This window comes from Salvelinus alpinus, chromosome 8, assembly GCF_045679555.1.
Source record: "Salvelinus alpinus chromosome 8, SLU_Salpinus.1, whole genome shotgun sequence".
NCBI classification, from domain to species: Eukaryota; Metazoa; Chordata; class Actinopteri; order Salmoniformes; family Salmonidae; genus Salvelinus; species Salvelinus alpinus.
Window position 1 is genome coordinate 59,498,667 of NC_092093.1, and position 27,368 is coordinate 59,526,034.

A 27,368-nucleotide genomic window follows, 5' to 3' on the forward strand; every position below is an offset into this window, starting at 1 on the left:
AGCATAGGCTATATTAATAACCTGCCATTGGTCATTTCACCATTTTTCATATGGTTTAATTAATTTGATCTCCAGGATGCCTAAGATAAATTAACATATTGTAATGAAAGCATACTTACCTTTATAAAAAGCAGAACTTAGTGTGCAGCATTTTCCAAAAATCAAACCAGGTTTTCTTTCCAACCACTTTTGTTAAGCCAAAAATAGGTTGCTGTTTAGATGTAGGCATCAGCAATTCCCTCCACATAATATTTTTTTTTGCCTGTTGACCTTTATTATCAACGTCTAGTAGTCTCTGATTTAATTCCCTCTATGTCCTACTACCCGCCTAGCATTTTGCTTCAGGATTGCTGCACTGCACTCCACCCCATGCCTCTTTGATTGCATTCCTGTATTTTATTTAAACATCCGGGTTTTCCCACTGACTGTGCTTACTCCCCTCTCAGAAGCCATCTTGGACTCAGTTCAGTTTCTTGCATGTGAATGTCGGACCCTGTCCTCAGCGACTCACGACAACAGAGTAGAAACGGTTAACGCGCACCGCGGAGCGAGAAATGTGTTTATTTTAATCATCGAGTTTCTTTTACCTTGTCGATTTTACATCCTGGAATCGACCGATCCTTTCCCGATGGATTTGTTTATATGTAAAACTTACTTCTAGCCCGTGCAATTTTGTTGCATTGGGGGACTGTACACACAAAAGCAACGCGAACTCTTGGTGCTGTGGACATCGAAGGCCTTGGGTCATTTGGCTCGTTGTGTTATGCCGATCATCTTTTTAAATGTTCGCAAAGGAAAAGAGGTTCAAAAGGAAAACATCTGGTGTGTTTCTTTTTAATTAAAGGAATATGTTTGCTTCCTGGCTGACTTTTGCACTTCTTCTGGGAACTTTTTGTGCAGGTAAGCACCCTTATTATGTCATCGCTTATTGAGGTTAGCGAATTGTCAATCAGTTATAGACTGTATCCAGTGATTTCAAATTGTAAGAGAATCTAATAATGTAGAGACAATCCAGGGATAACATGCTCTAGGTAGTCGCTTGGCTATTGATATTGCCTTAAATATAAATGATAGTTATCTTATTATATTTTTATCAAATGGCATTGAAATAGCTAATGCAGTAATTCAATAGTTGACATCTTGTTTATGTTATTTTAATAAGTGACGATGCGAGAGGTTATTTCGGCTTCTCGATGCAGTGATTCATTGTCTATAAAGATCAATAAGTAGATCGCAACCACATATAATTTCCGAATTATTTCGATTATTTTGTCATATCAATTGTCAAGGCTCAGTGATGAAAATAGATGTATCGTTTTTATTCGACTATATATTTTATTTACGTCTGGCAGCTCGTATTTGGCAGAAATATGAAATAAGTCATGTGGCCTCATAATGTTTCAAGGATCATTTTAAATATAGAAGTGTGGTACTCTATTGGGAAATACAGAAATATGCAAGAGATCCACAAGCTGATTTGAAGTGTTTTGCACGTTTATAAGACACATTTATCCGTGTAGTTTGTCCTGTGTAGACAACAGTTTTTTTTAAGCATGAGTGAAGATTTCTCTCGCCATTGAAGCGCATGACAGGGAGGTGTTGATACTGGAATGAATGATACTTATTTCAGATCACAACAAGTAGTAGAATTCCACACGTATTTCACAGAGCCCAATATCACGTAGCCTAATAGTTTTTCTTGTAACAACAAATAATGTATGCTTTGGCTTTGGGGTTTTCCAAATAGGTTTTTAATAAGTATTCTACTCTGGATTTCCACGCGAAATGGAATGAATTAGATGCATTATGTGATTGTTCTGTTGTGTAGTTCCCTCTTCTAAAATGGCTCTTGTGTCAATTTTTTTGTTGTTGAAATAAAATGATTTATGTCACATATCTGAAAAAATGTATCAAGTTAATGAATCACTTTTGTGTATGATTACCATTCATTCCAAAGCACAGACACAAATTATGCTTGTTGTCAAACACTATCCTAATGTCCTGATATTTTGGTAATTGGTTACAAAGTGGCAATTCTGGATACTTAGCCTATACAGTGTTGCCTGGCTCCCCATACTACTTGCTCCGGCCAAATGCTACACCACGCCCAGGGACAGTTGTTTCTTCTCCGCAATGAAGTATAAAGTACAATAACAAATGTAGCCAACGACAGAGCAGCGGAATATTCTAGTGTGAGTTGTCAGGCTAAATGCAGGTTCAGTGCATTCTACAGTGACTTGGTTAGCCTACATAAAAGTTCATAAGGCCGCGGAGCCAGGCAGATTACCAGGACGCGTACTCCGAACATGCTCTGACCAGCTGGCAAGTGTCTTCACTGACATTTTCAACCTCTCCCTGTCTGAGTCTGTAATACCAACATTTCAAGCAGACCACCATAGTTCCTGTGCCCAAGAACACTGAGGTAACTTGTCTAAATGACTATCGCCCCGTAACACTCACATCTGTAGCCATGAAATGCTTTGAAAGGCTGGTCATGGCTCACATCAACACCATAGACACCCAGGACTCACTCCAATTCGTAAGCCGCTCAACAGATCCACAGATGATGACAATCTCTATTGCACTCCACACTGCCCTCTCCCACTTGGACAAGAGGAACACCTACGTGCTGTTCATTGACTACAGCTCAGCGTTCAACACCATAGTACCCTCCAAGATCATAAACTCAGGACCCTGGGACTGAACACCTCCATCTGCAACTAGATCCTGGACTTCCTGATGGGCCTCCCCAGGTGGTGAGGGTAGGCAACAACAACTCCGCCACACTGACCCTTAACACAGGTGCCCCTCAGGGGTGTGTGCTTAGTCCTCTCTAACACAATATTAAGTTTGCGGACAACATAAGTGGTTGGGCTGATCACCATGATGATGGTGAGACCGCCTATAGGGATGAGGTCAGAGACCTGGCAGTGTGGTGTCAGGGAAAACAACCTCTCCCTCAACGTCAGCAAGACAAAGGAGCTGATCTAGGACTACAGGAAATGGAGGCCCGAGGACGCCCCCATTCACATCAACAGGGCTGTAGTAGAGCGGGTTGAGAGCTTCATGTTCACATCACTAAGGATCTATCATGGTCCGTACACACCAGCACAATTGTGAAACGGGCACGACAACGCTCTTCCACCACAGGAGGCTGAAAGAGGGTAGTGCGTACGGCCCAGAACATCACTGGGGCTGAGCTACCGATGCACTAAGTCTGGAACCAACAGGACCCTGAACAGTTACTACCCCCAAGCCATAAGACTGCTAAATAGTTAACCAAATAGCTACCTGGGCTAACTTTTTAACTATTTGCATGTAACCTTTTTTTGACTCCTCACACGCTGCAGCTACTGTTTATCTATCCTGTTGCCCAGTCACTTTATCCTACCTATATGTACATATCTACCTCAATACAAGAAACGTAGTCCTTTCAACCATCCAAGTCCTAAAGATCACTAGGGATATGATAGGTCAATGGCAATACTCTTGGTTTCTTGTAAGCAACAGAAAGATACGTTCTCAATACACAACCGAAACATTTGGGCTACTATTGAACATCACATGTATTATCCCTTTTCTGAGCAAGTCCGTGGGAAGAGACAAGTCATTGTAATGAAACATGCCAAATCATCGCTGCCACTCAGATCATTAGCAGCCAGAATAGTAAAATGGTTTTGCAATGCTGTAAGAGGGGTCTCGTAAAACGATCTGTTTTGGCTGCTGGATGCGTTGTGTAATGGCCTCACTGATTCCGTGGCTCCCTGGATAGCAGCAGAGGTAGTAAATATGCAGCTTCGCTGTGCTCTGCTCTTTTCAGCTGATCATCCACTCTGTTGAGACAAAGGAAGCCGGATCCCTGCCCATGCTCTCTCCATCTCTCCCTCCTCTACCTCTCTCTCACCTCCTTTACCTCTCTCTCCTCCTCTCTGTCTCCCTCTACTTCTCTCTTTCTCGCTCTCTCCCTCCTCTACCTCTCCCGTCTCTACCTCTCCCGCTCTCTCCCTCCTCTACCTCTTTCTTTCTCTCTACCTCTCTTTCTCTCTCTCTCTACTAGCAGGAGATGCTGACCTGAGTCATAGCATCTCTCTCCTCACTCACTCCTGTCGATTCATTGGCTTTTGCTGAGTGGAGGAGAGACTGCGATTGTCCCGTATCGTCTATGACAGCACGGCGTCAGCCGAGGCAAGGGCTGCATGTCCCGGTGTCGATTGACCTTGCCCACCGACGTGTGTGTGTATATATATGTGTGTGTGTGCATGTACTGTGTGAGAGCAGGACATGGGGTTTGGAATGCTTTTAGTGCTTTCTCATCGTAACATCACTGAATCAGTAACAATGTGGTGTGTCTGTGTGTGCTGTGCTGTGCTGGATTTTCAAAGGTTTGGCCACATGGTGTAGTGGGGGAGGGTTGCTCCTCTGGGTTATAATGGCCACTGCTTTACCCTCTCTTCTCTACCTGAGACACACAACATCAATCCCATTTCTGCATATTGTCCCAAGATTTGCAGTTGAATGCATTTATCATTTTCATGTGGATACATTTTCTAGCGCATTGACAGAGAATTAGGGAGGGGGAGTGTAAGAGGGGACAAACACTGTGGGGGATGGGTAGCCTCTAGCAGGCGTAGACTTTTAAAGTGGCAGGGTCTATTTTCCCCCCCTGCCAAGAAACAAAGATGTTGAGCTGTAGGAGATTCATGGCATAGTTGTTTGGGAGAGAATCGGTCAGTTTCTTTTCCAAAAAGGATGAATTTGTGAGCCCACAGAAAAGGATGAATGTGTGAGCCCACAGAAAAGGATGAATGTGTGAGCCCACAGAAAAGGATGAATGTGTGAGCCCACAGAAAAGGATGAATGTGTGAGCCCACAGAAAAGGATGAATGTGTGAGCCCACAGGAAAGGATGAATGTGTGAGCCCACAGAAAAGGATGAATGTGTGAGCCCACAGAAAAGGTTGTGATTTTTGTTTTGAGCTTTTCCCTCAATGTAATCCATGAATCAATCTTTCTCATAAAGATGGCAGGCATCTTGTAGTTTTTGCGTCATTCCCCCCCCCCCCCCCCACCTCATAACCTGTTGTAGAAAGCAATTGGCACTTTAACATGAGAGACAGGCTGGAATTCTGCCCTGAAAATCCTAACCACTGCTTGACTCCATGCTGTTCATTCATCAACACTTGTATTCGTTATCATGTTTGCTCAGTCATTTCCTAGAATGGAACAAAAACAAGCATAAATTAATCTCATTGCATAGAAATCTGTCCCCCGCAGCAAAATTATTCTCAATGCTTGTTGTGAAACCAAATCTCACATAGAAAAAACAGTGATTGTTCAATAGCAAGTACAAATATTGTAAAGAAATAGGCTGTGACCATGATCAAATTAATATTCAGCTTCAGTTGAATGTGACAACGTGGCGAACTGAAGCAACGCAAAGGTAGAACTTTCTTCATCACCTCTGTGCAAAAGTCTTGTTTTTGAGAGTGGGGTTCAGAATCTGACACATTTACAGCAGCCAGGCTAGAGTGAGAAGGAAGCAGCGAGTTTGGTTGGAGCAGCGAGGGAGATCAGCGCTGGCTGTGGAATTTCCTCGTCGTCCGCCTCACGCTGTGAGAGGCTTAGCACGCTCCTTCATAACATGTTGCGCAAACACGGGAAGAAATGTATACAATGCACCACTTGCATGCCTTCCTTATGTGATTGGCTTCGGTCCCTGAAAGTGAAGAAACGTTGCTTCCATTAATCTGTCGGTTTACAATGGCTTCTTTCCTAATTTAACTGCAGATCTCAAAAACCCACAGAAAGAATGAGGGGCTAATTTGATAAGCGCAGATCAAAAATCTGGTTACAACATGGATGTCCTTGGGGCTCCCTTCTCCCAGTGTATGGGGAAACATGAGCCATCCATGTTTGACTCTACTGCTGCGGCTTGGCACAAATGGCGACTCATGGCAGGTTTGAACCCAACCAAAATGTATTCAATGGAGCACAGCGGCCCAGTGAGCGATTACATTTTCTCGCCCACAGCAAAGACGCTGTGCGAAAGGAAATGGAACATGATTGCATTGACTGTGTATTGACAGAGCGGCTGAATTGATGATTGTGTAGGGGTAAATGTATGATGTGCTGGCTATTTGAAAAAACACTGATTTACTCTTGATAGCCTAATGCAAGTACAGTTAGTCACTACAGGCTTATTTTGCTGTATTTGCCTTATGTTTCAGCTATTTGCTAAGCTGAAGCATTAATAGAATCTCTCCTAACAGCTATTAATATAGCTTGTTACAGGAGACAGAACATCATAAGCCAGAGCACATTGCAGTTGTCATCGTTAGTGCACTGGCTGGTCCAGGGTTTCTAAGTTAAACCTTATCCTAATGCTCCTATGTCTTCATCCTTGCCATTCCTGGTGGGGCAATGTTGACTCCTTTAGTTTACTGCCATGAGGCCTCATGCATAGTTGTTTGCCTGCTGAAAACGGCCATTAACTGTGCTCATGCTTGATGCTTGGGGATGGGCAACCCTTAAGCCTATACGCCTATAGAGATGGTTGAGATTAGTTTACTTTTAAGAGAGAGGCACTTCATTTGCACTGTTTATCACCGTCCTTGTGAACTTTTTTCTTCTGCATTGGCCTGGGAAACATGCTGAGTGCTGACAAACAGGCATTGCTTGCCAAACCTTGGATAATGTCTCAGGTTAGTTATATCTTGTCCCCAATTCTATTATTTCTGAAGTGCGAGTGCAGTGTTTGAAGTGGGAAGGCTTGTGAGCATCCCAGCTCGGTTGTGTGCTGCTGAGAAGCCACAGTGTTCTGGCCCCAGCGTTTGTTTACCTATGCCGATAACACGTATCTGGGCAAAGCCGCATGGGTGGAATGCGGTATATAAAAAATGATATTTGGCAAGGCCTTATCTTGCCGTGGGCCGTGTCGTACATCATACGCAGCACTCAAAGTCCTCCTGAACATGCAGTGGGATGGGATTAGCCAAGCGTTTGCTGTTCGATAATACGTGCCACGTTTCATAGCATGATAATGTATTACCAATGTTTACTGTTTAGCACAAAATGCAGAGATCCAGCTTTTAGAGTCAATTTCATATCCCGCTTGGGAAATGGATAGACAGCATCCAACAATCTAGATTCTACCCATATACACTTTCATGGTTTTTCTCCTCAGAAAACAAATGAGATTCCAATCTGGCTCTTTTATCTCTGTTGCCTAACTGCAGATTTATATGGTACCCAAATTCTTATAAAATGATGGGATATTCTTGACCATTAGGGGCCACGGCAGAAGCCTCTAGTTAATGAAATATTGTAAGAACTGATGCTGTGTTCTTTGTCTTGGAACTGTTCTGTAGCAGGAGGACCGTTCCGTGCTCTGTCCTTATAGAAAGTTGCCAGAACATTCTCTTCTCTACATTTTGAGTTGATCACCAATACCAGACCGATACCATGACGTCAACCCTTTAACCCCAGCCGCTAGACACTTTGATCTTCAGGAATCAAATGGGTCTAAGCAATATGGTGGAAACTCAACCTGACCTGCAAGATAGATTGGGTAACCCAGTCCATCCAGAGCCACGGGAAATATCTAGAGGATTTGGCTATCAATCAATCAAGTGTATTTTTAAAGCCCTTCTTACATCAGCCAATGTCACAAAGTGCTGTACAGAAACCCAGCCTAAAATCCCAAACAGCAAGCACTGCAGATGTAGAAGCACGGTGGCCAGGAAAAACTCCCTAGAAAGACCAGAACCTAGAAAGAAACCTAGAGAGGAACCAGGCTCTGAGGGGTAGCCAGCCCTCTTCTGGCAGTGCCAGGTGGAGATTATAACAGAACATGGCCAAGATGTTCAAATGTTCATAGATGACCAGCAGGGTCAAATAATAATGATCACAGTGGTTGTCGAGGGTGCAACAGGTGAGCACCTCAGGAGTAAATTGGCTTTTCATACCCGATCGTTCAGAGTATCTCTACCACTCCTGCTGTCTCTAGAGAGTTGAAAACAGCAGGTCTGGGACAGGTAGCACATCCGGTGAACAGGTCAGGGTTCCATAGCCGCAGGCAGAACAGTTGAAACTGGAGCAGCAGCACAACCAGGTGGACTGGGGACAGCAATGAGTTATCAGGCCAGGTAGTCCTGGGGTTTGGTTTTGGCTAGGGTTTGGTTTTGGCTAGGGTTGGTTTTGCACTGGGGCATAATTATCTTTGCCTCTGTCCTCTGATTTTCTGCTCCACTCATTCTCCCCATTTCAGAGAGAAGTGGTTGCAACAACTTTAACTCACTGTGAGTGCTAGTGGGGAGGGGGGTGGCTGCTGGTTTTGGAGCTCCTTTCACTGTGGGATTGATGGCCCTCATGCTCCTGTGTCTGAAAGAAGCCTCCTCTTCCCCCAGAGGACCTGCGGGGTGGCTCCCCCCTCCTAGGTCTCTCCTCTCTAGAGGCCATTTGTCTGAGAATCTGGGTCCCCTTTCTGGTGGGGCAGACCCAGACCCTATCTAGGGCCCCCCATCTGCTTTTGTGTCCCACGCACTGACCCACCCCTCCTGTGCTGAGATGTCAGGCAGGCTGCTGCTGGCCTGTTTGTGGAGCCCGTGGGCCCCATGCTGGGGGTGGGACTGGGAGAGGAGGCAGGGGGGATGGGGCATGGTGGTCAGTCACCCATTCCCCTTTTGAGTTTAGTAGGATATTGACACCACCTCTCTCAGATCAGGGGGGTGAGAACAAAGATTCCCATTTTACGTCTGGGTTGTACTCTGGAGGATGCGGATGTGTGAAGGACTGTTCTGCGATGTGTGGATTAGGGATGTTAACTTTAACCGCGTGAATATTTAAACAATAGGGCCAAGAAAGGTGGGTTATTCAGGACAAACAGTCTGGGTTGGCTAAGAATCAAAGGATTGTTGACATGTAAACTATTTTTCCTCTCCAAATGTTTATTGAAAGCATCAATTAATTTGCACAATGATCAGTTGTCTAGCGAAGCTCACTCCTGCCACAGATTTCTCTCTCTCCATACCAGCTCAAAAATGTCTACGTACTAACTCAACATTTCCAGGTAGTTGAATATGCATATAGGATATGTTTCTTCATTTGTAGTATTTTGTGCCGATTTCTATCTATCAACGTTGCAGAGAGTTCAGGCCAAAGAGTTGAATCTTGGTTTCATCAGACCAGAGAATCTTGTTTCTCATAGTCTGAGAGTCCTTTAGGTGTCTTTTGACAAACTCCAAGCAGGCTGTCATGTGCCTTTTACTGAGGAGTGTCTTCTGTCTGGCCACTCTACCATAAAGGCGTGATTGCAGCACTCCACCAGAGATGGTTGTCCTTCTGGAAGGTTCTCCCATCTCCACATAGGAACTCTGGAGCTCTGTCAGTGACCATTGGCAACATACTCTGACTGAAGCCCATGTTGCATTTGTCCTGGATGCGGCCTACATTTTTCAACTTCCCAAGCAGTTTGGCCGTCGTTAGGCTAGTTCACACCAAATCAAAGTTTTGGTATAAAAAAAAAAGCTGCCCATCGTCTAGATGGAGCCAACCCTTTCCATTCAATTGGGCTTCCGAGTGGCGCAACGGTCTAAAGCACTGCATCTCGGTGCTAGAGGCGTCACTACAGACCCTGGTTCGATTTCAGGCTGTATCACAGTCAGCTGGGATTGGGAGTCCCATAGGGCGGCTCACAATTGGCCCAGCATCGTCCAGGTTAGGGTTTGGCCGGGGTAGGCCATCATTGTAAATAACAATTTGTTCTTAATTGACTTGCCTAATTAAATAAAGGTTAAATAAAGTCCTGTGTGGTTCAATTGGTGGAGTGTGGCACTTGCAACGCCAGGGTTGTGGGTTCGATTCCCACTGGGGACCAGTAAGAACAAGTATGAAAATGTATGCACTCACTACTGCTCTGGATAAGAGCGTCTGCTTACTGACTAAAATGTAAATGTATGTCGGCTTGCATATTTGGCTAATACATAGGTTACTCTGAACCAGATTGCATGGAATATGAGCACAATGTAACTTTTGGACCGCTTCTGAAAACATGTAACACACTTTATGAGGTGAACTATCCCCTTTAGCTTTCTGGATCTAGATGCAGTGGTGTTTTCTCTGAGATGGATGGGTCAGGTCCTCTCCCCCTCCTTCCTCATCCCCTCACACCCCATGCCTGTGCTGTGTGTAGACTGTGGAGCAAACTCTCTATTCTCTCCTGCTCTCCCTCCCTTGCTTGAGCTTCTTGTTGTTTTGATGGAGATGACGGCGGCAGCTGCTCGTCTGGTTTCTTCCTCATCCGCCGTCTCCAGATGGAGGCGTACACTGGTTCACGTAGACTCCCAGGCTCCTCTGGTGACCCTCCCGTCTCGGGGCCCAGCTGTCGCAGACCGTCAACACACGCTTACACTTACAAACAGACTTCTGTTTGACCATTTCTCTGATGTCTTCGGCATCCTGTTCCAGCACGGCCTTGATTTGGCTGAGAGGGAGCAAAAGGTGAAAAAAATGAATATTTCAGACCTTGAAGCCATTTTTCTGTGCCTTTTTAAAAATGATTCCTTTTATGACGTTGCCTGTGACTCAGCTTCATCATACATTTGTATCATATTGTAAGCCAAGGCCACTGCCAAAACGTTGCTGGAATCCTTGGTTTTGTTCTGTTCTTGTTTAATTTAATGTTACTGTGACCGTCTAGAGAACATACATTCACTATTGATGGACAATGGAGATTTTGGAGGAGTGTGTGAGAGGGTCACATATTCCCCCAGTCCTGAGAGGGGTAGCAGGCCGAACCATAGACATGGTGATGGGCAAGATCCTCTCGAGTGGTTGGGGGAGGGAAGGGGGGGGGGGCCAGCGACAGAGGGAGAGGGTCACAGGGGGCGCGTCTTTGTCATGGTAAACCCAGTGACTTGACCACCTGCTGTGAATAAGGCTCCAACAATGGCTGTCTACAGCTGCATGGGAAATGGACAGCCCCCAAGGATGTAGACTGACTCTGAAAACTTTATCACACCACTGGGGGAAGTGTAAATATTACAGGCTAATTTTCAGAATTGAGTAGTCTACATTTACAGAGCTAACATTTCCTCTGAGCTTAATTTGAGAAAATAGTGAGTGGAGGTCATGCTTCAGGCTGTGTGATTATTTTAAATGTAGGGTAGACTAACACAAGCTGGCTAATAGGGGGCTCAGCATGTTCATATTGGCTATTTGTTAGGGTTACTTTCAGGTCCAGGAAACTTCCCCCACGGCCAAATCCTATGACAAAATATTTACACAACTCATACTTTTGCGTCAGTAAGGATTTGTCCCTTAACATTTCTGTCTGGCAGTTGTGAGATGCTTTGAAAGAGAACCTCGGGAGTTATGCCCATCTCTCCCTGGTGCTGCTGAGGCTCAGTTGGTGCTTTGTGGGTCCATTGTCTAGGGTCCTTTTGTACTGTCACTGAGGGCAAACACTGATTGATCGCCGCACATTAAGCAATAGGCTAATATTATGCTGTCCCTGTCAGATGGGCGGCAGTATATTCCGAGCCACGCAGACTGATAAATGAGGCTGAAACATTTCAGAGTCCTGGAACAAAGTAAATCCTATCCTAATTTTGAAAACTGTGCAGTTGAGTTGCCTTGCGCTGTGTGGCCAGAGTTCTGTGTTACTGTATTCTGTTGCTTTTTGTTGTGGTTGGTGAACACAGGGTGTTTCCCCACCCGCACTACACACACAATTCCAGCTGGATTCATTGATTCCGATGGTTTATAGTGTGACGGAGAGGGTCTTCAGAAGGTCAGACCTTTGTAAACGGACCTTGTAGACAATACTGAATGTGCTGTGCAGTACATTCAGGCCTATGCTATGCCACCTCTGCATAAGGTATGCGGTTCAGGCCTTGTCGTGACCTAGTTTTGGAGCCCCCCCACTGAGATTCCAGCGTTCCAGTCGGAAGGTGCCCTCTGCAGACCCTGTTGGTTTGGGATGAGAATGAGAGAATCGTCTGGTCCGATGGCTGTAGCCTGTCTGTACCCAGTCTCCACTCAGAATCCCTCACACACTGCCTCGCTCCGTTGGCAGGCCTCCCATCCACTCCGTTTCCCTCTCTTTTATATATGTATTCCTGTGCCCCGATTCTTGTATTTATTATTTTTGTTTTGGTCCGTGGTTATGCGGTCGAGTTGTGGTTGGTGTTTTTCCAGTGGCTATAAATAGCAGAGTATTTGAGTTAGTATCTGAATGAGTGGGAGCAGTGCAGCGCAGAAGAAAAAGCCCTTTTTGGCATCCAGCTGGCGGCCTGCCAAAGCCTGGCCGAGTGTAGCGTGGCGGCGGAGCGTGCTTTTGGAGGTGGTGTAGTAAAAAGGAGTGAAGAGCTGTTTAAAAAAAAAATATATATCTTCTCTCTCGTCTGGTGTGTTTTTATTTTCGAGAAATGAAGGCAGCGTTGTGAATGTGAAGAGGCACTGTCTTGTTTTTGTATTTTGCTTGCTGATTGATTATCGTTTGGGGTTTCTTCGAGTAGGCCGAGGTTATGCGAATTGAGTTAGGGCGGGCTTTAATGCTACGACAAAAGTCTTTGTTGCTTATAATTTGAAAGATACCAATGTTAACTCAGAACCTTCATCCAGAGGACATTTGACTAGTGCTATTAAGAATTTAAAAAACAATATTGCTTCTCGATATGTCAGAAAATAAATGCAATTTGTTCCGAATTAAAGACCATGTCTGTCTTATCAAAGATTGAATCACTTGACACTTTTGTCTAAGATATGAGGCATGGCTGTTCTTCTTAGATAAACCTTTGGACTGCATGTAATGTCCAGACAAAGCCATCAAACATATATGGTAGGTTTGCCAGATATGTGTGTGTGTCTGAGACGTATATGATCATTAACACTCTTGGTCATAATCTTACACAGATATGCAAAATGCCCAATGTGATCATATGGATTTGAAAATGAACTGCTCAATGAAACGTCATTATGGCCCAAACCTTGTTATTGGCCTTGGTTTTTGAGACACACAACAGAGCACCCGTCTTACTGACGTAAGGAATGCCAGCTCAAAGCCTGTTTACTTGTGTGGATCTGGCAAAGGTGAATCTGACACTTTGATGGTCTGTGTATAGTGTAGTTTTGAATCTTTTTTGTTGTTTTCATTTGTGGGAAACATGCATGCACCGGAGCAGCATCTTGCCATTGTCACCACCGCTTATTCACCGTGTGAGAAAGATGACCTTGCCTCCCTCACCAGCTATAGGCTTCCATTCAGGGGTGTAGTCAAGCCTCCATTCAGGGACATGGAGTGTTTTTTAAAATGTAGGCCTGTCTCCATAGTGATTAGAGAGGCCTTCTGTCTTAGAGGATATTGTAAAACAGAATAGGGCTTTTGTGAGTGGAGCTTAAACCAGCTATTTCATAAATGAACCACAATGTTGCTATTTCCCAACCCCACAATCTGATTGATTTCTCTTTTTCCCAGCACAACAACCCTTTTATTGCACCTATACAAAACGTGCATAATATCTTTCTGAAAAATAGAACGTTAAGATAATTATATGGTTTGGTTGAACATGGGTGTCTGGAGCACATGCTAATGTTCAAAATAAATGTTGCAATGGATGAAGTTAACTGTCTTTCTGTTGCCAAACTTTGCATCTGCACTGTCCTTCAAGTAAATGTGTTTTTGTAAAATATTCAGTGGATATAGTTTGAAGGAGTCCTTGTGCATCGAGTTAAAACAACTCCTACAACTTTGCAATCATTGGTTTTTGTTTGGCATACATTTTAAAGTGAACAATCTGAATATCAGCATCACTCTGTTACCGTGGAATTTCCCCGGTGTTATTTTGGTCACCTGCTTTCCCTGACTCGAATGGGTCCCAAAAAGCCCAGTGTCAGTATTCCAAAGTTCTATTTGTACACTGTCAGTATAAACCTGCACTCTCTAGGCACAACAAACAAACGGTTCAATAAGTCCTATGCCCATTTATTTTTCATAGGCCTTTTTCCTTTCACTAGCCCTTGCTGACATCAATGTATAGAAACTGCTAGAAAGTAGTTTCTTGCTTATTCACTCTTTTTATCACTCTTATCACTTATCACTCTTATTCACTATTTTTATGGAAAGGTTGCACTCTAGCCTTGACATTAATGTACAGAAAGCTGTTGACAGTTGCTGTGCCTACGTCATAGACTAGGCTTACTTCTAGCTTTTCATTTCTAATGACAAAATTCAAAAATTCACTCGCACACTTGAGCTATCTCTGTTGCAGGTGCATGGTATAAGTTGGATAAGATGAGAAAAATGAAGAAACCCACACACTGCTCTTGATAGTCACTGATCTTTAATAAGCTTTACGTATCGGCCTCACTGCCTTCGTCAGCTTTTGTGAGCTTTTAAAATGAGCTCCCTTATGTAGACATTTCTAATGACACAAAAGCCAACCTTCTGCGTCATTAACTCTTATACCCTGCATTATATGGAAATATTGACATACGTTCTGTGTACAGTCTCGTATTCTACAGAAGGTGCTTCGGCCAGAACGTTACTGTTCTTCCATGTTGTGGAACTTAATCTTGTGTTGTTTTCTTTACCTTACTTTTGTAACTTGACAGGAGTGTCAAAGGATTCTGGAACATTATAAATGCTGGTCAGTTGAATTAACTAGTTAGCCCCGCAGCGTCTGGTAACTTGCTCAAGAGGCTAGTCTTACTTCTCAGTAGCTTTTTTGAAATCTTGGATAGATGTCAGTTTCTTGTTACATCTCTCCAGGTTGTGGTCTTTTAATACCATTTAGATATTCTTTGTAAAACTGTCACCCCATCCGCTATGTTTGGTTTGGATGAGTTTGTTAGGTCCACTCAGGCGCTTGTAAAAACTGACGTCAACACCTAGATAGAAGAGAAGTCTGTCATTTCTTTGGATATTGAATCAGTTGAAAGATTTTAAATGAATACTGTGTACAGTTTTCTAGATCACTGTTGGTGAATGACCTGTTGTACAGGTATTTTTCAAGTGCTACTACTCTACTTCTTGTTAAGTACCCCCAGCTTCCCCAAGCTTTAGAGTCAAAACAAGTATTTATTCATTCAATATTATTGACCTGTGAAACCAGCGTATTAAGCTTTTTAGTGATAGAAATTGATCTTTCCTGGCAGTGACCTCATCCTTTTATAGTAACTCTGCATTTACAGTGTGCATGTTACTTCAAACACTTGCAGCAAGGACACATCTTGCAGCTCATCCCTTTTTGCCCAAGTCAAGCCGGACTTGCCTTTTGGACTTTGCAGTTTTCATTCATACTTGAATGAAATGGTTTCTCGTTTTTTTGTGCTGCGTCTTTTTGAAGACCTAAAACTCTCCCTTCCTTGCTTCTGAGAACCAGTCAATTTGGAGTATTTGTTTTGGTGCAGGGGAGCTCCTTGGCTGTGATGGCGACGTATTGGTAGTCATCCACAATGACTGACCTGCCTAGCTTGACTATGCAATGAGTCTCACGTTGGCTCCTATCTGACAGTAAAACAGTTGAACACTTTCGCGTTGCTAAAATCAAATTAACCAAAGCATTGCTTCTTGGGCAAAATGGAATGATGCCATACTGATTTCAAAATAGTTTAATCCCTTCAAACTCTGGATCCTGAAGCCAATTCCACTGCATTTATTTTATTGTTGCCCCCTAATCAGGGACTGATTTTAGACCTGGGACACCAATTAGGTGTAATTTAATATTCAGGTAGAATAGAAAACCAGCAGGCTCTGGACCTCGTAGGGTTAGAGTTCAATACCCCTGGACTAGACTGTGTAATGTTTGTCTTTTGATGTCGTACATGGCGTGATGCAATTTCCAACATTTGTTTTCTGTTCTTGCAATAGTTGCCTCAGGCAACTGTTTTATTAGCTAGGCACACAGATGTGCAGAAGTGAACACACGCTGGTGTGACTCAAGTGAATGTCCTTTGACCTCATCCAGTTTCCTCTGCAGGAAGCAACTGTCTCAGTGTGGGGCTCAAAGGAGGAAGTGTTCTCTGCTCAGGTAGCTGCATATGCCAATGACGAAGTTGGGTCTCGCCAGTAGCTCGGACAGGGCCAAGCAAGAGTCCCCGTGCCAGGAAGGTGTGTGTGGGAGGGAGGGTGTGTGGGAGGGAGGGTGTGTGTGTGTGTGGGAGGGAGGGTGTGTGTGTGTGTGGGAGGGAGGGAGGGTGTATGTGTGTGGGAGGGAGGGTGTGTGTGTGTGTGTGTGTGGGAGGGAGGGTGTGTGTGTGTGTGGGAGGGAGGGTGTGTGTGTGTGTGTGGGAGGGAGGGAGGGAGGGTGTATGTGTGTGTGTGGGAGGGAGGGTGTGTGTGTGTGTGGGAGGGAGGGAGGGTGTATGTGTGTGGGAGGGAGGGAGGGTGTGTGGGAGGGAGGGAGGGTGTATGTGTGTGTGTGGGAGGGAGGGAGGGTGTGTGGGAGGGAGGGAGGGTGTGTGTGTGGGTAGGGTGTTAGGGTGTTGGGAGTGTGTGGGAGAGAGGGTGTGTGTGTGTGATCGGGTGGGTGTTGGGGTGTGATCGGGTGGGTGGGAGGGTGTGTGTGGGAGGGTGTTTGTGTGTGTGGGGGGGGGGGGGAGTCTGCGTGTGTTAGGGAGTGCCAGGGCAGAGTTTATGGAGCGCTTTATTTACATGGCCGGAGGGGGGAGAGAGAGCGGAGGATCTCCCCTTCACGCCCTGCAGGACCCACTAACTGGAGCGGAAAGACCCGTCTTCTGCAAACCCACCTGGAGAAAAGACCTTATTTCAAATGGTGCCCTCCGCTTCTCCTCCTAGACCTAGAAATGATGACCCTGCGGCAATGCCAGATTACATGACCAAACTGATGGTGTTGTGCCTCCTACCCCCTGCTTTACAATACCATTGGGATGGAAATGTAGAATTTACAGGACTGATATAGGGCACATTGTATGATTTTTGTGCTTTATATAAGAACAAACAATATGTGCTCACTATAAGATATCACCATTTTGGACATATCTAGGCCAGCCTTTCTTAAATTATCGGTCGTGACCCAAAGTGGGTCGCAGACCTGTTAATGGTGGGTCACGACATGTCACAGTACATTTATAATTATTTCATGAATTACTGGAATTGATTTCGGCCAAGTGCAACTGCAATCTCTGTTCAGTGCGCTCTCTGCTTTGACAGCTGCGCGAGTGGGTGGAAGATGCCGTGTGCTTCAAGGTTTACCAGATCTTTTTTCTGCAGTTTTCCTGAAGATAACTGCGCGACCCACACGCTGCAGTGCTGTTGTTGAGCTGTAGATGATGCGCTGTCAGCCACTGGCTTGCAATTCCCACTCGCCATCACTCACCCCTGTCATCGAATGTACTCGAGCTAGCCACAAGTTCTGACTGAGTTCAATTGTCATGAATCGCAAATACAGCGATGACTTTCTCTCTCTAGGTTTAATACAAACTTTGAGAAATAACGAGGAGAACACAGTGTGTTTTGAGCAGGGAAGTGCTTAGTAATGAGTCTCTCAAAACGAACAAATGAAAACGACAGGTCCTGACCAAACATCCACAGCATGACGGTAAACCCAGGGAGTTCTTTCAGAACAGGGCAGAATGCTTCAGGAAACAGTGCTTCGACAGTGGAAGAGTAAGTCAGCTAGCAAGACATTGTTGTCATCTTATAACAGGTGATGATAAGCAGAAATAAGGAGTACTATCTCTCGTTGTTGTCGACGTGAGTTTCTCTTTCAAACAATCCCCTTGTACACAGCCAATAGCTAACTAGCTAACGTTAGCCAAGCAAGCTACTGATAGGGCAACCCTAGCAACGGTACAGATGAAGATGGAACAAAATAAACTGTTGCTGTTACAATACAAGCAGTCATTTTTATTCTGGAGTACACTGATTGACGCAAGTTGCTTTTTGAGGCTGAGAAACTGACTGAGAAAGCAGTAGATGTTCTGATCCAGTTTGGCACCAGTCAGGGTTCTCTACTGACAAAAACTGAGCCCAGAATAGACCTGCTTGTTGAAAACGTCAAACAGTCACACACCTATCATTAGGACTGTGTGTGTGTGTGTGTGTGTGTGTGTGTGTGTGTGTGTTTGTTTTCTGGTCTACACCTGTGTGATGTGATCAATCAGTTTATTCCAGTTCAGAATAAAAACAATTTATTGTATTTTAACAGCAAAAGTTCCAAGCTAGACAGATATGTAAGAGTGTTTTTAATGGGGACAAATAAACATATTTATATGGGTTTTCATTGTTATTTGTCTATGTTGCATTTGTTACTGGGTATAAGGGCAATGAAATGTACCACGCTTGGGTCCCAGGAAAAAACAGCATTTCTCATTTGGGTCCCAGGCTAAAAATGTGTACGAACGCCTGGTCTAGGCTATGTCACATTGATTATATAAGGATATAGCACTGACTGCGTAGGTGATGGACCCGCTTCGCCAAGCTCTTTTACCTGTCAATATGTGACCTGCAGCCATTTCACAGTGTTGGTTTGCAGCGGTGGGCAGATCTCTCAGTAAGGGGCCCCCTCTCTTATGGCAGCCCATTTCTCATCCTGAGCCACCTGGTGCCATTTTCCGGCTCTCCGTGGCAAGGAAAAGTAATCTGGTTCACGTTTTTGAATTCCAGATCCACAGAGAGTTGTGGCTGGAGCAGGCTCTTTTAATGCTTAGATGGCCAGCTAGTGAGCCAGCTGAATTATTAGCATGTCTTGCATTGATGTTTTGGGGCTAAAACTCTCCGTGAACTCTGTACTCTACAGTTTTACCTCGGTAGTGACATGACCTTTTGAGGTAATGGATGACTCTTGAACGTACGTTCTTTGGGTAGCTAACGTTGGGTAAGTCTAGTCTGCTGTACCTGCGCCAAAACTCCCGTATTTCTCTCTAGTTTGACCTCAACCTTTTTAAATAGTGAACCAACATGTTTTCAGCAGTTTTATTTCCATGACTGATCAAAACAACTTGTTTTTTTAATGGCTCTCTTGTCCTCTCTGCAGCAGACATACAGTGAGAAATATTTTTGGAACATCAAACGCAAAATTAAATCGTGATACATATAGAATCGTAATACTTAGGTGCCGATACGATATGTATCGTGATCGCATCGTGATAATACCGTATCGGGAGGTTCCTGGAAATTCCTAGCCAAATTGAGCTTGTCCAATAACAACAGATAGGCCTAATTTTATTTTTAAGTTACAAAATGTTTTTCTACAGTTTGCCCTACTGAATGTCACCGAGGTGTTTTAAGCCTCAGGCACGCAATCATTAAGGGTTGGGTATGGGCTTCCACTTATAGGGCCTACAAGTTTAGGCCAGGTTAACATTACATTGTGTACAGATTTCAGAAAAAGGCTGTGGATGTACAACAGGATAGAACATAAACAGAGTAGCAGCTTGTGTGTGTGTGTATGTGAATGTGTGTGTGTGTGTGTGTACAGTCAGTATAAATGTGCATATTATGTGTGAGTGAACAGATGATGGAGTGAGTGTGTAGGGCTCTGAGAGTGTGCATAGAGACAGTGCAAAACTAAAAGGTCAGTAAAGATACCGCCTGCCGTGCAGAAGCACAGATGATAGTCTTTGGCTTGGGTGGTTGGAGTCTTCAACGATTTTCTGGGCCTTCCTTCCACACCGCCTGCTAGAGATGTCATGGATGGCAGGTGGCTTGGCCCCAGTGATGTACTGGGCTGTCCGCAATACCCTCTGTAGCGCCATGCGATCGAGGGCGGTGTTATTGCCATAACAGGCAGTGATGCAGCCAGTCAAGATGCTCTCAATGGTACAGCTGTATAACTTTTTGAGGATTTGAGGGCCCATGCCAAACTTTTTCAACCTCCTGAGGGGGACGAGGCGCTGTCACACCTTCTTCACAACTGTGCACATGTGTTTAGACCATTTTAAGTGTTTACATTTTAAGTGATTTGGGTACCGTGGAACTTGAAGCTCTCGACCTACTCCACTGCAGCTCGTCGATGTGGATGGTGACGTGCTCACCCACCCCCCCACCCACACAGTTTCCTGTAGTCCACGATCAGCTCCTTGGTCTTACTGACGTTGAGGGAGAGGTTGTTGCTTTGGCACCACACTGTCAGGTCACTGACCTCCTCCATGTAGGCTGACTCCTCGTCGCCGGTGATCAGGCCTACCACCGTCGTGTCATCAGCAAACTTGGTGTTGGGGTCGTGTATGGACACCCAGTCGTGGGTGAACAGAGAGTACAGGAGGCGACTAAGCACACACCCCTGTGGGGGCCCCTGTGTTGAGGTGATGTTGCCCCACCACCTGAGGTTGACCCGTCGGGAAGTCCAGGATCCAGTTGCAGAGGGAAGTGTTCAGACCCAGTCCTAAGCTTAGTGATGCGCTTGGAGGGGACAATAGTGTTGAATGCTGTAGTCAATGAACGGCATTCTCACATAGGTATGTATTCCTCTTATCTAGGTGGGTGAAGGCAGTGTGGAGAGCAATTGAGATTGCGTAATCTACGGATCTGTTGGGGCGGTATGCAAATTGGAGTGGGTCTAGGGTATCTGGGATGGTGGAGTTGATGTGAATCATAACTAGCCTCTCAAAGCACTTCATGTCTACAGATGTGCTACAGGGCGGTAGTCATTGTGGCATGACGAGCATTTCGCTACATCCATAATAACATTGGCTAAATGTGTGTGTGTGTGACCAATAAGATTTGATTTGAAGCCTTGGAGTACTTGGGAACAGGAATGATAGTGGTCATCTTAACATGTGGACATTACAGACTGGAACAGGGAGAGGTTCAAAATGACCATGAATACGCGCCCTGGAATACCGTCGGACCACGCGGTCTTGTGGGTATCGACCTGATTTTAAAGAGCTTTCTCACGTTGGCCTCGGAGAGCGAGATCACCCAATCCTCTGGGTTGGTGAGGGGAGGGCCTTGTATGGTTGCTTGTGGGTTGAATAAGAGTGGTCTATCTCCTCTAGTGGGTTGAATAACAGTGGTCTATCTCCCCCAGTGGGTTGAATAACAGTGGTCTATCTCCTCCAGTGGGTTGAATAACAGTGGTCTATCTCCTCTAGTGGGTTGAATAACAGAGGTCTATCTCCCCCAGTGGGTTGAATAACAGTGGTCGATCTCCTCTAGTGGGTTGGATAACAGTGGTCTATCTCCCCCAGTGGGTTGAATAACAGTGGTCGATCTCCCCCAGTGGGTTGAATAACAGTGGTCGATCTCCCCCAGTGGGTTGAATAACAGTGGTCGATCTCCCCCAGTGGGTTGAATAACAGTGGTCTATCTCCTCTAGTGGGTTGAATAACAGTGGTCTATCTCCTCTAGTGGGTTGAATAACAGTGGTCGATCTCCCCCAGTGGGTTGAATAACAGTGGTCTATCTCCTCTAGTGGGTTGAATAACAGTGGTCGATCTCCTCTAGTGGGTTGAATAACAGTGGGTTGAATAACAGTGGTCGATCTCCCCCAGTGGGTTGAATAACAGTGGTCGATCTACTCTAGTGGGTTGAATAACAGTGGGTTGAATAACAGTGGTCTATCTCCTCTAGTGGGTTGAATAACAGTGGTCTATCTCCTCTAGTGGGTTGAATAACAGTGGTCTATCTCCTCTAGTGGGTTGAATAACAGTGGTCTATCTCCCCCAGTGGGTTGAATAACAGTGGTCTATCTCCCCCAGTGGGTTGAATAACAGTGGTCTATCTCCTCTAGTGGGTTGAATAACAGTGGTCGATCTCCCCCAGTGGGTTGAATAACAGTGGTCTATCTCCTCTAGTGGGTTGAATAACAGTGGTCGATCTCCCCCAGTGGGTTGAATAACAGTGGTCGATCTCCCCCAGTGGGTTGAATAACAGTGGTCTATCTCCCCCAGTGGGTTGAATAACAGTGGTCTATCTCCTCTAGTGGGTTGAATAACAGTGGTCTATCTCCTCTAGTGGGTTGAATAACAGTGGTCTATCTCCTCTAGTGGGTTGAATAACAGTGGTCTATCTCCCCCAGTGGGTTGAATAACAGTGGTCTATCTCCCCCAGTGGGTTGAATAACAGTGGTCTATCTCCTCTAGTGGGTTGAATAACAGTGGGTTGAATAACAGTGGTCGATCTCCCCCAGTGGGTTGAATAACAGTGGGTTGAATAACAGTGGTCGATCTCCCCCAGTGGGTTGAATAACAGTGGGTTGAATAACAGTGGTCGATCTCCCCCAGTGGGTTGAATAACAGTGGTCTATCTCCTCTAGTGGGTTGAATAACAGTGGTCTATCTCCTCTAGTGGGTTGAATAACAGTGGTCTATCTCCCCCAGTGGGTTGAATAACAGTGGTCTATCTCCCCCAGTGGGTTGAATAACAGTGGTCTATCTCCCCCAGTGGGTTGAATAACAGTGGTCTATCTCCCCCAGTGGGTTGAATAACAGTGGTCGATCTCCTCTAGTGGGTTGAATAACAGTGGTCGATCTCCTCTAGTGGGTTGAGTAACAGTGGTCGATCTCCCCCAGTGGGTTGAATAACAGTGGTCTATCTCCTCTAGTGGGTTGAATAACAGTGGTCGATCTACTCTAGTGGGTTGAATAACAGTGGGTTGAATAACAGTGGTCGATCTCCCCCAGTGGGTTGAATAACAGTGGTCGATCTACTCTAGTGGGTTGAATAACAGTGGGTTGAATAACAGTGGTCTATCTCCTCTAGTGGGTTGAATAACAGTGGTCTATCTCCTCTAGTGGGTTGAATAACAGTGGTCTATCTCCCCCAGTGGGTTGAATAACAGTGGTCTATCTCCCCCAGTGGGTTGAATAACAGTGGTCTATCTCCTCTAGTGGGTTGAATAACAGTGGTCGATCTCCCCCAGTGGGTTGAATAACAGTGGTCTATCTCCTCTAGTGGGTTGAATAACAGTGGTCGATCTCCCCCAGTGGGTTGAATAACAGTGGTCGATCTCCCCCAGTGGGTTGAATAACAGTGGTCGATCTCCCCCAGTGGGTTGAATAACAGTGGTCTATCTCCCCCAGTGGGTTGAATAACAGTGGTCTATCTCCTCTAGTGGGTTGGATAACAGTGGTCGATCTCCTCTAGTGGGTTGAATAACAGTGGTCTATCTCCTCTAGTGGGTTGAATAACAGTGGTCTATCTCCTCTAGTGGGTTGAATAACAGTGGTCGATCTCCTCTAGTGGGTTGAATAACAGTGGTCTATCTCCTCTAGTGGGTTGAATAACAGTGGTCTATCTCCCCCAGTGGGTTGAATAACAGTGGTCGATCTCCTCTAGTGGGTTGAATAACAGTGGGTTGAATAACAGTGGTCGATCTCCCCCAGTGGGTTGAATAACAGTGGTCTATCTCCTCTAGTGGGTTGAATAACAGTGGTCTATCTCCCCCAGTGGGTTGAATAACAGTGGTCTATCTCCCCCAGTGGGTTGAATAACAGTGGTCGATCTCCTCTAGTGGGTTGAATAACAGTGGTCGATCTCCTCTAGTGGGTTGAATAACAGTGGTCGATCTCCTCTAGTGGGTTGAATAACAGTGGTCGATCTCCTCTAGTGGGTTGAATAACAGTGGTCGATCTCCTCTAGTGGGTTGAATAACAGTGGTCGATCTCCCCCAGTGGGTTGAATAACAGTGGTCGATCTCCTCTAGTGGGTTGAATAACAGTGGTCGATCTCCCCCAGTGGGTTGAATAACAGTGGTCTATCTCCTCCAGTGGGTTGAATAACAGTGGTCTATCTCCCCCAGTGGGTTGAATAACAGTGGTCTATCTCCTCCAGTGGGTTGAATAACAGTGGTCGATCTCCTCTAGTGGGTTGAATAACAGTGGTCGATCTCCTCTAGTGGGTTGAATAACAGTGGTCTATCTCCCCCAGTGGGTTGAATAACAGTGGTCTATCTCCTCCAGTGGGTTGAATAACAGTGGTCTATCTCCTCTAGTGGGTTGAATAACAGTGGTCTATCTCCTCCAGTGGGTTGAATAACAGTGGTCTATCTCCTCTAGTGGGTTGAATAACAGTGGTCGATCTCCTCTAGTGGGTTGAATAACAGTGGTCTATCTCCCAGTGGGTTGAATAACAGTGGGTTGAATAACAGTGGTCGATCTCCCCCAGTGGGTTGAATAACAGTGGTCGATCTACCCTAGTGGGTTGAATAACAGTGGGTTGAATAACAGTGGTCGATCTCCTCTAGTGGGTTGAATAACAGTGGTCTATCTCCTCTAGTGGGTTGAATAACAGTGGTCTATCTCCTCTAGTGGGTTGAATAACAGTGGTCGATCTCCCCCAGTGGGTTGAATAACAGTGGTCTATCTCCCCCAGTGGGTTGAATAACAGTGGTCTATCTCCTCCAGTGGGTTGAATAACAGTGGTCGATCTCCCCCAGTGGGTTGAATAACAGTGGTCTATCTCCTCTAGTGGGTTGAATAACAGTGGTCGATCTCCCCCAGTGGGTTGAATAACAGTGGTCGATCTCCCCCAGTGGGTTGAATAACAGTGGTCTATCTCCCCCAGTGGGTTGAATAACAGTGGTCTATCTCCCTCAGTGGGTTGAATAACAGTGGTCTATCTCCTCTAGTGGGTTGAATAACAGTGGTCTATCTCCTCTAGTGGGTTGGATAACAGTGGTCTATCTCCTCTAGTGGGTTGGATAACAGTGGTCTATCTCCTCTAGTGGGTTGAATAACAGTGGTCTATCTCCTCTAGTGGGTTGAATAACAGTGGGTTGAATAACAGTGGTCGATCTCCCCCAGTGGGTTGAATAACAGTGGTCTATCTCCCCCAGTGGGTTGAATAACAGTGGTCGATCTCCCCTAGTGGGTTGAATAACAGTGGTCGATCTCCCCTAGTGGGTTGAATAACAGTGGTCTATCTCCCCCAGTGGGTTGAATAACAGTGGTCTATCTCCTCTAGTGGGTTGAATAACAGTGGTCGATCTCCCCCAGTGGGTTGAATAACAGTGGTCTATCTCCTCTAGTGGGTTGAATAACAGTGGTCTATCTCCCCCAGTGGGTTGAATAACAGTGGTCTATCTCCCCTAGTGGGTTGAATAACAGTGGTCTATCTCCCCCAGTGGGTTGAATAACAGTGGTCTATCTCCCCCAGTGGGTTGAATAACAGTGGTCGATCTCCTCTAGTGGGTTGAATAACAGTGGTCGATCTCCTCTAGTGGGTTGAATAACAGTGGTCGATCTCCCCCAGTGGGTTGAATAACAGTGGTCTATCTCCTCTAGTGGGTTGAATAACAGTGGTCGATCTACTCTAGTGGGTTGAATAACAGTGGGTTGAATAACAGTGGTCGATCTCCCCCAGTGGGTTGAATAACAGTGGTCGATCTACTCTAGTGGGTTGAATAACAGTGGGTTGAATAACAGTGGTCTATCTCCTCTAGTGGGTTGAATAACAGTGGTCTATCTCCTCTAGTGGGTTGAATAACAGTGGTCTATCTCCTCTAGTGGGTTGAATAACAGTGGTCTATCTCCCCCAGTGGGTTGAATAACAGTGGTCTATCTCCCCCAGTGGGTTGAATAACAGTGGTCTATCTCCCCCAGTGGGTTGAATAACAGTGGTCTATCTCCCCCAGTGGGTTGAATAACAGTGGGTTGAATAACAGTGGTCTATCTCCTCTAGTGGGTTGAATAACAGTGGTCTATCTCCCCCAGTGGGTTGAATAACAGTGGTCGTATCTCCCCCAGTGGGTTGAATAACAGTGGTCGATCTCCCCTAGTGGGTTGAATAACAGTGGTCGATCTCCCCCAGTGGGTTGAATAACAGTGGTCTATCTCCTCTAGTGGGTTGAATAACAGTGGTCGATCTCCCCCAGTGGGTTGAATAACAGTGGTCGATCTCCCCCAGTGGGTTGAATAACAGTGGTCTATCTCCCCCAGTGGGTTGAATAACAGTGGTCTATCTCCTCTAGTGGGTTGGATAACAGTGGTCTATCTCCTCTAGTGGGTTGAATAACAGTGGTCTATCTCCTCTAGTGGGTTGAATAACAGTGGTCTATCTCCTCTAGTGGGTTGAATAACAGTGGTCTATCTCCTCTAGTGGGTTGAATAACAGTGGTCTATCTCCTCTAGTGGGTTGAATAACAGTGGTCTATCTCCTCTAGTGGGTTGAATAACAGTGGTCTATCTCCCCCAGTGGGTTGAATAACAGTGGTCTATCTCCCCCAGTGGGTTGAATAACAGTGGGGTCTGATCTCCCCCAGTGGGTTGGATAACAGTGGTCTATCTCCTCTAGTGGGTTGAATAACAGTGGTCTATCTCCTCTAGTGGGTTGAATAACAGTGGTCTATCTCCCCCAGTGGGTTGAATAACAGTGGTCGATCTCCTCTAGTGGGTTGAATAACAGTGGGTTGAATAACAGTGGTCGATCTCCCCCAGTGGGTTGAATAACAGTGGTCGATCTCCCCTAGTGGGTTGAATAACAGTGGTCGATCTCCTATAGTGGGTTGAATAACAGTGGGTTGAATAACAGTGGTCGATCTCCCCCAGTGGGTTGAATAACAGTTGTCGATCTCCTCTAGTGGGTTGAATAACAGTGGTCGATCTCCCCTAGTGGGTTGAATAACAGTGGTCGATCTCCCCCAGTGGGTTGAATAACAGTGGTCTATCTCCCCCAGTGGGTTGAATAACAGTGGTCTATCTCCTCTAGTGGGTTGAATAACAGTGGTCTATCTCCCCCAGTGGGTTGAATAACAGTGGTCTATCTCCTCTAGTGGGTTGAATAACAGTGGTCGATCTACTCTAGTGGGTTGAATAACAGTGGGTTGAATAACAGTGGTCGATCTCCCCCAGTGGGTTGAATAACAGTGGTCGATCTACTCTAGTGGGTTGAATAACAGTGGTCTATCTCCCCCAGTGGGTTGAATAACAGTGGTCTATCTCCCCCAGTGGGTTGAATAACAGTGGTCTATCTCCCCACAGTGGGTTGAATAACAGTGGTCTATCTCCCCCAGTGGGTTGAATAACAGTGGTCTATCTCCCCCAGTGGGTTGAATAACAGTGGGTATCTCCTCTAGTGGGTTGAATAACAGTGGTCGATCTCCTCTAGTGGGTTGGATAACAGTGGTCTATCTCCTCTAGTGGGTTGAATAACAGTGGTCTATCTCCTCCAGTGGGTTGAATAACAGTGGTCTATCTCCTCTAGTGGGTTGAATAACAGTGGTCTATCTCCTCCAGTGGGTTGAATAACAGTGGTCTATCTCCTCTAGTGGGTTGAATAACAGTGGTCGATCTCCCCCAGTGGGTTGAATAACAGTGGTCTATCTCCCCCAGTGGGTTGAATAACAGTGGTCTATCTCCTCTAGTGGGTTGAATAACAGTGGTCTATCTCCTCTAGTGGGTTGAATAACAGTGGTCTATCTCCTCCAGTGGGTTGAATAACAGTGGTCTATCTCCTCCAGTGGGTTGAAT

At 45.5% G+C, this 27,368-nt stretch overlaps 1 protein-coding gene across 1 annotated transcript in view; it reads left to right on the plus strand.

Annotated features, from left to right (window-relative positions):
- The first annotated feature begins 462 nt into the window (after positions 1-462).
- Positions 463-27,368, plus strand: part of LOC139583371 (activin receptor type-2B) — a 94,319-nt gene continuing 67,413 nt past the window's right edge. Inside the window, exon 1 of the mRNA XM_071414373.1 lies at positions 463-900. Coding sequence (XP_071270474.1) covers positions 849-900 — 52 coding nt within the window. The 5' untranslated portion in view covers positions 463-848. The remainder of the gene's footprint in view (positions 901-27,368) is intronic.